The sequence below is a fragment of the Meriones unguiculatus genome, chromosome 14, assembly GCF_030254825.1.
Source record: "Meriones unguiculatus strain TT.TT164.6M chromosome 14, Bangor_MerUng_6.1, whole genome shotgun sequence".
NCBI classification, from domain to species: Eukaryota; Metazoa; Chordata; class Mammalia; order Rodentia; family Muridae; genus Meriones; species Meriones unguiculatus.
In genome coordinates, this window is record NC_083361.1 from 85,263,950 (window position 1) to 85,277,249 (window position 13,300).

Genomic DNA, 13,300 nt, shown 5'->3' on the forward strand with positions numbered 1-13,300 from the left:
AGAAGGGATGGATCACCCTCAGTATTCTCTTCAGAGAACGCCTGTCTACCACTCAGAATTCTTCAGTTCCAGCACCTTGAGTCAACCATTCTATGTCACATGACCACATGGTGTTAGTAAGAGAAAATGATGGCTGTTTAACATATATTTGCACTTTTAACAAGAAAATTCAGCACTTAAGGAAAGTCTCCCACAACTCTGGAGCAAACTCTTTAACTCTTGTTCCTAAGAAACAAGCTGTATTGATAATTTACCTAGAAAGATAATCAAGTTCATCTGCATCCCTAGAAGCTACACAAACTGCAATTAGAGAAGCTACCCAGAATGCTTTGCAAATACTGTGCACTGGGACCAGGGGTTTAGAGCTGACAGAGGGAGCTTTATTATTTCAAATTCATGACTTTTGCTGAGGCAAACAGACTGAGGCAAACAGTCCAGCTCAACATGGATGTCTTAGCAAAAGAGAAGATACACATCACCAGACAGTTCCCACTGAGCCTTTAAAATCAGTTTCCATTTGACTTTGGTGGAGAAATAGGAATGAGGACAAAAGGGAAATAATGTTTTTAGAAATAACTAAACTTTTCAGATATTTAACATTTTAAATTTTAACTTCGTTATATATCCTACTTAGGTTTCAAATTAATTTTTTCAATTAATATATATCCAGAAGTGATCTTTGATTAACTTATTATTGCAGTTATCTGAAAGAATCACAACCTCAGATGACCATAGAGCCCTCTTTGCTTTGTTTCTTTTATGAATATTAGTTGATTTGTGGCAACGTCCACAGCCAGAATCTTATCAATATGCTTCCTCAATGGCCACCCCTCAGCTTACGCCATTCGCCAGCCTACACACTTCTGTGCTTAAGAAACACAAGCTTACAAAGTAGATCAGAAGGACAAATGGCAGCTTCATTTGATTAAAATATAATTATAAAAAGTCTAAAATTCTTATGTAGGAATTCTCTTGAGGAAAAAAATTTTCAGAGAAAACCTGTTTATTTGTTGTTACTTAGTAGAAAAAAAAAATACATTTGAAATCTCTCCAAACTATAAACAATGCTAGTGTTTTTAATGGTAAAAATAAAAACACAAATTTTATCATTTTAATTGTTTTAAAATGTAGTTAGATGGTTGTACAACTTCATCAAGCTAGTTACACACCACTGTCAGCATTAAAATCTTTAAATTGTTTTCCTAAACTCTAAGAACAGTTTGGAACTGAAACCTAACAGTCTTGATCTAAGAAAAAGGCTCACTCTAATAGGAGACTTGGCCAGTGTTCCTGTAACCAACCTTTCTATCTAAGTTTCCCACCGTATTGGAAGATCATTTCCTGAAACAATGACCCCATTCATTAAATCAGTTTTGGTTTTAGTTATTTGTTTGAGTTTGGGTTTGTCTCGGCAGTGCTGGAGAGCAATCCTGAGCCTCTTGCTTGCTAGGCAAGTACTCTTCCACTAAGCTGTCCTCTTAATTAAGGCATCTTTTAAATAAAAGTTATGGTTAAGGATATTTATTCAGTACCTTTATCATTTACATTGACAATCAAGAGCATAGATGGGCAAGAGTCAACTATTTTAAACCCCTATGGAATGTTCTAGAGTAATTTCCACAGTCACAACAGTCCTTAAGCTGTCTGCCCATACCTCAACGCTGTCTAAAGCATGTCCTTCCCCGAGCAGCCAGGCCTTGCCGCCACCATGCTGGGCTGAGCTCACAAACTCTTATGACCTGCACCTTGCTGTCACTTCTCCAACTCCTCTTTCTGCAAAACTGATGTCTGCAGTAACAGCACCTTCTGAGCTAGCCTTTGATCCTAGACTCTCGGAGAGTGGGAAGGGAGGCTTGATAGTGAGGCTAGCCTCGGTGACAGAGCTAAGAAATAAAGCCCCAAACAAATAAAAACCTTCTGCCACTGCCACAACTGCCGCCTCAGCAAGAAGCACCATTCTTCACCACCACAGGGGGCAGAGTGCATCCCTCCAATGACTCCTCCCTCAGGGCTCCAAAACCTTAAGACTGATCATCATGTCAAATCACTGTACTTGCCACTACCTCTAAAACTATCTCTATCATTACCAAATCCATGGAGGCCACCCCTGCTGCCACAGTATCCTTCATCATAACCACCACCACAGATGCTGTAACCATGATGTTTCCTCCACAGCCAAAGTTGCCACCACTTCCAGGGTTACCTCCACAACCACCAACAGAGTTCAGGACTACTTCAGCCCTACGGTTAGTTGAAACATGAACCATGCCTTATTTCAACAAGGCGTTCCTCATTTCAAGGCTGAGACCATTAACAGAACAGTATTTCTGGACAGTATTTCTATATGGTCATGGCCGTCAAAGGTTACATAAGAAAAGATCCTCTTCTGGATCCTACCACAGTAAGTCATGATTTTAATCACTTCAAATTTTCCATGCCGTCCTAAACATTCTTTTAGATCATGTTTGTGGTGGTTTGAGTAAGAATGGCCCCCAGAAGCTCGTACATTTGAACACTTAGTCATTGGGGAGAGGCATTCTTTTTCAAGAATTAGGAGGTGTGGACTTGCTGAAGGAAGTACGTCACTGGGGATGGGCTTTGAGGTTTCAAAACCTCACTCCAGGCCTAGTATTTGTTTCTCTCTCTGCCTATGGATCAGGATGTACCTCTCAGCTACTGGTCTAGCACCTGCCTGCATGCCACCACGCTCCCTGCCATGAGGATAATGTACTAACACTCTGAAACTGTAAACAAGGCTCCAGTTTAAATGCTTTATATTATAGACACTCAATCCCGTCGGCCACAAACCCTGCCTTACTTGTAGAGCTATTTCAACCCAGGTGTGAGCTTCAACATAACACTTTTTCCCCTTCCCAGAACTTGCTGATTAAGAGCAAGGTGTGGTAAAGGATCTTCTTCTGCCACAAGAAAAACAAAAGGCCTTTATGCCTTCTACTCTGTTTCACTGTCTGCTCATTCAAGCAGACACAGTCCAACACCATGTATGTAACACTAATCTGTTCCAAAATCTTTTGTAGTTACTTTGGTATCATTAAAGTACTTATGGCTGAATATGGTGGTATGTACTGTATTCCCAACACACTCTGGAGGCTAAGATGGAAGGATGGTTAGTCAAGTCGGTACAGCCTACATAAGAAGGCCCAATCTCAAAAACATAACAAAACAAAACAAAAAACAGTTAAAAACCTGGCTATGGCTTACTTTTCCCCCAAGAATACAGTTAAGAATCCAATTGGTCTACTTTTTAAGCAAGTGTTTGCATGATAAACCTTATAGCTTTATAATTCCTATTAAATCACTTATTTGTTAAAGGTAAGCATAGCATATAAAATAGAGTTGAGTTTTCACAATATGCTTTCTGCCTACACATTAAAGACAAAGTGATGAATCAGAGAATGATTTGATGGAATGAGTCAGAGATAAGATATACCTAACTCTCACAAGAACTGGACAGGAAAGAGAGGCTAACTTAAGAGCAGCACAGAGAGAAAGAATAGAGTTGTTTGGGGTTTTTTTTGTTGTTTTGCTTTGTTTTGTTTTAAGTTTCTCAAGATAGGTTTTCTCTGTGTATCTCTGGCAAGAAAACCTATCTTGAGAAACTTTGTAGACCAAGCTGGCCTTGAACTCACAGATATCTACCTGCCTCTGCCTCCCTGAGTGCTGAGATTATGGACATGCACCACCACATCCGGCTGAGAAGAGTTTTTGTTTTGTTTTTACCAAGAGTTTTTTACTGAGACAGTTTTATAGAGACAGAGAGAACAAGCTAGACACAGGTGAAGACAGAATGAGCCAGAGAATGTGAAGAAGCCTAAAGATTAAAACATATTGCCAGAATTAGTTTAAGGCCAGGCAGAGCAATTCAGTCAGAAGCCAAGAAAAGCCAGTTTGAGTCAGTCAGCTTGGAAAAGACTTTGGGCCAGACAGCTTGGTTGAAGCAGTTAAAAGAGTTCAGAAAGAGACAGAAAGGCTTGGGGGTGGCTCTCATCTGATACCCTCAGATGAGGTAATAAAAACAACATTTACAGCTATGGAAGACAGATCCAATGATGCTTCTTTGTGGGGTAGCCACAAGCACATATGATCCAATTAACTGTCTCAACAACTAAGAACCAAACTAACAATTCAACTTTCTCTGACTTGAAGATTTTAAGAGCCCTGAGATCCAGGTTGTAGAACCCTGGCCTTAATATGAGCTAACAAAGTGCAAAGCTGGTGTTTGCATTACTTAATTGGTCCCATCATGGCAAGGCTAGGCTATGAGATGGAGAAAGCAGACATGGAATAGACTTCCAAAAGTCCACTCCTCTGGGCTTGTGCCAATCTGTCCAAGAAAGAATAATATTTAAGGCCTTTATGTAATGGCATATTAATCTACAGGCCCTCGTTCAGAAGAATGAATTATACCAGGACAAGGATAGAGCCAGAACTGGTAATAAGCATTCACCCTTTCAGCATCTAATCCAACTACAGCAATATCCCTTTGTTATAGTAACATTAATTTATTTCTCTAAGTTATTTCACATTAAAATATTAGTCATATGTTTTATAAAGCAGTGTTTATTCGTTTCAGTGTATATTTATTGTGATTTCTGGCTCTATTAGAAAAATTATATATATTTTCTTCCTCTTTTATAACCATTAAGATATAACTATGACTGGACACACACAATCCACATATACAATAAGGAAGTGATAATTATTCTGATTTGTAGTGCTGAAAGGACGTCTGTACTTCCAGCTCACTCACAGCGAATCCACCTTCATCACAGGCTTACCCGCTTACTGCGTCCTGATTCCATCAACTAAGCTAACTGTCTAGCACAGCAGTTCAACTGTCCTAATGCTTTGACCCTTTAATACAGTTCCTCATGTTGTGTTGACTCCAACCATGAAATTATTTTCATTGCTACTTTATAACTGTAATTTTGCTACTGTTATGAGTCATAATATAAATATCTGATATGCAGGAAAACTGATATGTGACCTCTGTGAAAGGCTGGTTCAACCCCAAAGGGGTCCAAATTATACAAGCAAATAAAGATACAGGGAAGGGTCCTGAAGAAGTTACTATTACTCCAGGAAAGAGGAGACCTAGTGACTTTTACTTAGTAATTTTCAACAAAGGACATCAAACTGTTCCAGAAGAACATACACAAAGGTTTCCAGAACAGACACTGCATCAGGTGCCTTCCAGGCCAGAATCTTGACAAGTTATTAAACTTGGTAGTTTGTCACAGTTGTACACAGAGACCAGTAACATGTCCAGGAAAGAAGAGTCCATGTGTGCCAGAGGTAGCTGAAGGACAGCTACCACACAGTGATGGCAAGGAAGAGAAATTGAGCCCAGCAGGAAGGATGAACAACGAAAGCTTTAATAAAAAGGACAACAACAAAATGGGGTCAATTTCAATTGTACTTCATATCCCTGTTATAAATGGAGCACAGCATGGAGTGGGCACTTCCAAAATGATTCACTTCCTTCCTGTCCTTTAGTACTGCTCCAGAGTCAAGGAACCATCCAACCCTGCTCTCTTTTCCTCTCCAGGAACTGCCTAAAGGATCTAGAAAATCCCAGACCAGGGTTTTTAAAACTTCCTGAAACCCATGTTAGATCTAGGCAAGGAAAAGAAACCCAGCCAGGCCTCACCCCTTCGAACAGTTTAGAGCCCAGAGGGAAAGCTACAGATACTGTCAAACTGAAGAAGACTTGTCATTTCCCTATAGGAGAAAGGATCACACTGTGTAGCACAAAATTAGCATAACCCTACCCAGAGGATGACAGAAATGAGCAAATATGACTTGACTTTTCTATGAGAGTTCAGTGGCACATGCCTTTAGTTCCTGCACTTAGGAGGCAGAGGCAAGTGAGTTCAAGGCCAGCCTGGTCTACAGAGTGAATGGACAGAAAGGGCTAACTCAACAAAACCATAAAAAAAAAGGAGAGAGAAAAGAGAGAGAGAGAGAGAGAGAGAGAGAGAGAGAGAGAGAGAAAGAAAGAAAGAAAGAAAGAAAGAAAGAAAGAAAGAAAGAAAGACAGACTAAGAAAACTAAGTTTAGGAGAGATGCCGAGGAGAGTGACTTTGCCCTCAGAAGCCGCTTGCAGGAAGGTGGTGGTCCCCAGGCTCACTGGGCAGTCACCTAGCCTACTTAGCACACTTAAGGCCAATCAGGGGCCCTGTCGCAAAGAACAAGGCAGATGGCTCCTGAGAAACACCACTTGAGGTTAACCTTTGACTTACACACACACACTCTCTCTCAGGTGAGCTCCTTCTCTGTAATCCACATGTGAAAGTCCAGTGTTCACCTCTTTTCACCCCTCACATTCCCCCCAAATGAAAGACCTCTGATTGAGGTCAGTGACAAGCCTCTTACCCTGCCAGGAAGGCTAAGGAGTAGGAGCTGTTCTTGGAAACAAAGGCCGAGCGATGTGCCTGTGTCATCTGGCCCCGAGATGGTTCTTCGTTCTCTGAATCCGACAGCCGTGCAGGACACTGACAAGGAGACAAGGGAGACAAGACTGTCCACTGGGGTTCCCATAGAATCTGTCCTTGCTATAGTTTCAAACTTCAGTCTCTCTAAGTCACTTTTCTGAGCCCCAGTGTGATTCCAAATGCTTTTTGAAAATACTATTTGCAAATGTGGCTTTAACTGAAAATACCCAAAATCAATTTAACCCATTATCAAATTGCAAACAATATTTTCTTCCAGCTCTGGGAAAGTTAGTAATAATGGCAATCTCTGTATTCTGATCTGTTTTCATAATCAGTTTGGTACCAAGTAAAAGACTATTGCGCTCTCATCTCTATCAGTGTCCCTGGTCTGTTTCTGCTTCCTCTAAATAGACTACACTACTGTAAGGATTCTACAAGCTGATGAAATACTAAATAAGCTAACATGTAAATCCTCAAAAATACGTTATGCTTATTAATTTAAATAATATTAAGAAAAAAAGCTTAGTTTTATATTATTCACCAAATTCCTTTGAACTGATGAAAACTAAGTTACATTATTGCAAATAATTATCTACATAGATAAAGACTACCCACCTCTCCACGCTTCCATGCCTAAAACCTAGAAACATTAGAGAAGAAATATTTACCTCACATCTTTCACCTTGGACATAAATAAGCCTAAGGCACTGTGGGTTTTAAAACGGTATACAGCCTGGGTAAATGAAATGCTTGCAGCGGCACTTGACAAAGATACCATCCCTACCAAGGCAAGCTACTGGGGTGGGGTAGGTGGTCATCTCCATCACAGTTCTGGAGATCAACTGGGCAATAAATGTTAAAACAGCTTCAGAGCACACTTCCTTCACCCAGCCTTCTACTTTCAGTAATTCAGCACAGCAGCATTTAAGGCAGCAAGATATCTACAGGATAATAAAATATTCAAATAAATTGTACTAGGGACAACTGAAGAAAGATTAACAGTTGTTATCTATACGTAAAGGCACAATGTATAATTAACCACAAATGGATTATAAACTGTCTGTATGCAAGGCAACGTTTGCGAGTGAGGAGAACACGGAGCACACGCACAAGTGTGTCCATGCGTGTGCGCTCATACGTGTACACTGCGCTTAAAAAACAGGGCTGATTCGGATAATCACCAAAACGCCTACAAGGGTTAACCTCTAAGTTAGAGGATAACTAACCTGTCACCTCTGATTTATAATCCTTAATATAACTGCAGGCTGTACTGGTCTGTTATCCAACAAGTCACACATTATTAGAGTAATGGTGCCATAAGAAAACAACAAATTAAACATTATGCCCATTTTGTTTCCATTATAAAAAAATATCATAATCTCTCCTTCTGGAATATGTTCTTTCCGACTTAAATAATTCCATGAGCACGTATCAAAAACTTGTGATGGGCAAGACATTGTGGGAGGTTTTGAATTGGATCAGACAAGTGTCACAACCAACCACATAGAGAAACATAAAAATCTACAACGCGAATATGAGGTCCTAGGAGAGCCACCAAGTACTAAGGGTGGGCTGAGGAAAGGAGTAAGACTGAAGGGAGGACTCTACCAGTTAACCTGACAGAGAGAGACAAACAGCAACCTTTGCTGCAGCAGCTGCCAGAAATGTACTTGAGAAAGGAAGGCTGAGTGCATGCTGGCAGCAAGTGGTTCTGCTCTCAAGAGTCAGAGAGCATACTCAAGGAGGGAAAGACTAGCTAGAATCATGCTTAAGGAAGGCCCTGGGTGCTGAGTGCAGAGATCTCATTTAGTTCTAAAGAAATGTAGAGACACCGAGGCGTGGAGGCAGGAAAGTGTAGTGACTGCTCTCATCATGACACATGTTCAATACAAAAGCTCCTCTGGCTGGCTTTCCACTGAGACCATTTCAGATTCTCTTGGATCAGTTTTGATAATCATTTGCTCAAAACCAAACACTTGCTTTTCCCTAGTGCTAAGGACTGAGCCCAGGGCTTTTCACACATGGTAGTCAAGGGCTCCTCTCCTCCACTGTCCAGCCCTTTTTATTTTAAACAGTCTCACAAAGTAGCCCAAGCTAGGCTTGAACTCACTCGGAGGCCCAATCAACCATGAAGTTGCAATCTTCTGACTTCAGTCTCTCTTTCTTTCTTTTCTTCTTTCATTCTTTCTTCCTCTTTTTTTTTTCTTTTTTTTTTTTTTTTTTTTTGTCTTTTTAAGACAAAGTTTCTGTGTGTAGCCTGCCTTTCCTGAAACTAGCTCTGTAGACCAGGCTGGCCTCAAACTCAAACACAGAGATCCGCCTGTCTCTGCCTCCCAAGTTCTGGGATTAAAGGTGTGCTCCAGCACTGCCCAGCCTATCTAAAAACTATTAAAGCCATTTAAAACTTCTAACAATTGTAAAAGAAAATAGGGAGGGTAAAAAAAAAAAAAAAGAATCATAAAAATCCAAAACAGGTTAGATTTTACTCACTGTGCTTTGCATTGACAAGTTATAAATCTTGCTATTACCAATAAGGGAATCTGAAAATCTGTATTTCCTGACTCCTTTAAAGAAGTAAATTGCACTGTTGCAGCTACTTTCTATTTTAAAGATAGTTGTGCCAAAAGCAAAAGAATTACAATAACTCCCAGCCTTGACCTGGAAGCAATATTAGAGGCTAAGTTCCTAGAGGGAATCTGACCTTCTGGCTTCTTTCAAGGAAGGACCACCTCAATCAAGACTTGGGGGCTTCTGTGCTGTTTCCCTGAGGACATTATGACTGGGAGGGGCAAAGCTGCACCCTTCAAAGACTACAGCCCACAGCTGGGGCTGCAGTCAAACCATGTCCTAACTCCTCCTAAGCTAGTCTTTTGTCTTTCAGGGCTCACGGCATGCATGGAATTGAGGGCATACAGCACTCAATTCTTACTAAATGGAATCTTTTACAGGATTAAAAATATATAAAATTCAAGTGCCTTTGTTTTATTTTTATTGTTTTGAGAAAGAGCCTTGCTACATACATAGCCCAGGAAGGCCTAGAACTCATTACAGAGCCCAGGTTAGCCTAACAACAACCCTCCTGCCTCACCCTCCCAAGTGCTGCTATTATAGATGTGTGCCACCATGCTGTTTCCAAGTGATTACTTTTAATAAATAATTAATGATGATTAATACAACCAGAATCGTATGCCATCTGCATATGGCAGTCAACAAATGCACTGACCCAAGACAGCTTTAAAAACTTGTTTCTGAGGCTCAGAAAAAAATGCCTTTATACACTCTAAGCCAGAAGCATGGACAGAAAGAAACCTGGCCAGAGTGCAGTTAGATGCAATGCTGTTTGTGCAGTTTTTTTCCCTATCCTCTCTCTACATATAGATATATAGATATATATGTGTGTGTACATGTATTTATTTTTATTGTATGAATATTTGGCCTGCATGTCCCCCACAGTGCCTGTTCCTCACGGACGTCAGAAAAGGGTATCAGATCCCCTGAAACTGGAATTTTAAGAGACTGTAGGCCACCATGTGGGTGATGGCACTCAAACCCAGGTCTTCTACAAGAGCAGCCATCTCTCCAGCTCCCCTCTTTTCCCACCTCTTGTGTTGCCTACATTCACATATGTTAAGGCTTCATTAGTTCTAAAAATAACCTGAAATGTTAACAAGGCTACATGACTCAAAATATATACAACAAGCTTCGCCGGCTATGGTGGCGCACACCTATAATCCCAGCACTCAGGGAGGCAAAGGCAGGAGGGATGCTGTGAGTTTGAGGTCAGCCTGGTCTACAAAGCAAGTCCAGGACAGCCAGGGCTACACAGAGAAACCGTCTCGAAAAACAAAAAACAAACAAACAAAAAGCATTAGATATACAAACTGTTATGACTAGAACTTATATTAAACTGTTGTTTTCTATATAAATACAATTATATTTTCAAAAAATACTTTCTTGGTCCAGTGAGATGGGCTGGTGTAACGGTACCTGACCATCTGAGTTCAATCCCCAGGATCCACAGTTTGTCTTTTGACTGACATGTGTGTGTCAGAGTACACATGTGCTCACACACATACAAATAATAAAATATAAGTAATGAAAAACATTCAGGCAAGATTTGGCCCAGTCCTATGCCTAACTATGTTTAGACTTCTCATCTAATATTGGGGACATACTTCTAAGCATTGTTCCGCTTAAGGGATTATAGAGGATAACGCAAAGTAAAATACCAGCTTCAAAAAAAGTCTACGTGAAGATACTAAAATGTATAAAGTTCAATGTCAAAACCCAGCACATACATCAACGTGATGGTATACACAGAAATCTTATGACATGCAGCACGCGATCCCAGCTCGTTCCCACTTGTCTGTCTTCTGTTCCCTTCACCTTCCACAGGCTCCACATTCGAAATGACTTCCGCCATCTCTACCTGGACAGAAGTGCCTCACCCCTCTGAGGCTGCACAGTCAGTGAACACCTATGGTGCGTGGCCTGCTGGCACAGAGCCCAGACCCACATCCTTGGCTGAGCTGCCAGACTGAGGCAGATGTCCACCTAAAGGGACCCACTAACCTGCTCCAGGCTAGTTTTCAGCACTACTGGCTCGTCTCTTTTTTTCTGTTCATCTGTTTTCCTCTTCCCCATTTCTGAATCCTCCTGCAGTATCTTGTGGATCTGGTCTTCACAAGTTTTTTCTTCTTGTAACTTCTCTTCTCTCAGCTGAAAAATACACAACACACGGACACAGCAGAGTGTTAGGAAATTCAAGACTTAAAAACTCTCTTTATAGATGAAATCAAGTGGCAGTCTCCAGGGTAACTCTTCTCTTTTTTTTTTTTAAGGAAGTTTTATTTTTAATTTATTTACCTTTATTTTATGTGCACTACTGAACTGCCTACATATATGTCTATGTGAGAGTGTCAGTTCTTGGAGTTACCAATCTTGGAGTAACCCCATTTATGAGCTGCCACATGGGTGCTGGGATTTGAAGCTTTGTCAGTGCCCCCAACCGCTAAGCCATCTCTCCAGCCCCCAGGGTAACTCTCTTATTAGACACAGTCACCCTGATTTTTAAGTAAATCCGCTTTTCTACTTGGCTCTAGCTCAGTAGTTCCTAAAGCTTTACTGCAGTTCCTCATGTGGTGATCTCTGTTTCATTGCTACTTCATAACTGTAATTTTGCTATTGTTACAAATCATTATCTGATATGTGACCCCTGTGAAAGGGTCATGATCCACAGGTTGGTTTCTCTAGCTAAACATATATTTCATGGCTTAAAATTGAACTGTTCTGTATTCTTAAGCAACATGAAACCATAAAAGCTAGTTGTATAGATAGATTTATTCACATACTAAAAAATAAAACTTAAACCTAAAAATTTTTACCTCATAAGTAACATATAATTGTATTGGGCCAGGAGAAAAGCAGAAGCAGCCACAAGAATATTCAAGGATTATCAGCAACAATGACTTTTCCCAGTTCCAGCACTGCATTTTATGTTCATATCCTAGAGTCACAGAATACTCAAAAAAGACAGAAGACCTACAAAGAAATCTAAGGCACAGATACATGCTTCTCATTTGAGAAAGGCAGTGTTGCATTATACCACTAGCAGAGGACTTTTAATGAAAACCTGGGCCTCTGTGTCTTACTCTGAAAAAACTATTCTTGTAAGTATCCTAAGTGGTCGTAGAGGATCTTGTTGTGCTCTTACAGCATATCAAGCAGTCCTTTCTACTTTTATTTCAGTTTTTACTGCTCAAAGTTTTAGTAAATTTAAATGAGATAATATGTATCCAAGCCCTGATAAGCTCCTTATAATTTTCATTTCTTGTAAAAAGATAGAGCTGAAAGGACCACCCATACCTGGAACAGGCCGAAGACAGCCAGGTGGGCAGCTGCCACTGATGACCAAGTATGTGGTGGAGAGATGGGAGGGAAGTGAGGTGCTCTGTGTACTATTTAGTGAGGTGGAACTGGAGATGCCACTGCAGTGAAGAGCAGACTGGTGTGAGTAGCCTGTGATGCCACCTGAGGCCATGGTGAGGTCCTGGCCTGTGCTGCTGCTGAGGGCCATGCCTGGCTCCGTGTTACCACCAAAGGCCACATGGAAGTGCATGGTCTGGACTGCTCCTGGGCCATGTTGATAGCCAAGCGCAGAGCTGAGCTGGCCCCGCCCTCACTAGCCGCTGCGCGCAGGAGAGCGGCCACTGCTGGCTTGGGAAGGGAAGACCTGACGGCTGACCAACTCAGCTCCCGCCAAGGCCAGATCCTGGGCTTTGAGCTGGACCACCACATCTCCCCACTTATAAGAAGCTGAAGTGCATGACGGGGCTGGGCCTGCAGACCCAAAGCTGCAGGAGCTCCAGGACGCAGGGCAACAACAGGATATCTGAGAGGAGTCCTGTGAGGATCCAGCATTGATAGTGCAGCAGAAGCCAGAAGCCTCGAACCAGACTGATGACTCATTGCAATGAATACTGGCAAGTAAAACTCTCTGGGCAAAAAGGTATACTATGTGAAACACACTGCAGTTTCCACAGTGAAATTTTTTTAAAAATCTTTTATCTTTTATTTTCTTTTGGAGGGGAAGTTGTTGCAAGAGTGGAGGATGGATATGGAAGGACTGAGAGATGAGTAGGACTGGGGTGCATGATGTGAAATTCACAATGAATTAATAAAAAGTTTTTAAGAAGATAAAGCTAAAAAAACAATGATATTTTAGGGGAGGGTGTTGTTTTGTTTTTAATGAATTAGTTAGAAAATGGTTATTTTGTGTGTTATTTTTGCACAGATGAGTAGGTGCATGCCAGGGATCCATAGTGCATATGGAATGACTCTTCTCC

At 41.1% G+C, this 13,300-nt stretch overlaps 1 protein-coding gene across 1 annotated transcript in view; it reads right to left on the minus strand.

Moving 5' to 3' along the window:
• Window positions 1-13,300, minus strand: part of Rnf169 (ring finger protein 169) — a 57,738-nt gene that overhangs the window by 8,669 nt on the left and 35,769 nt on the right. The window contains exons 3-4 of the mRNA XM_021658988.2: window positions 11,028-11,174; window positions 6,397-6,515 (exon numbers count right to left, since the gene is read on the minus strand). Of these exons, the coding sequence (XP_021514663.2) occupies window positions 6,397-6,515; window positions 11,028-11,174 (266 nt within the window). The remainder of the gene's footprint in view (window positions 1-6,396; window positions 6,516-11,027; window positions 11,175-13,300) is intronic.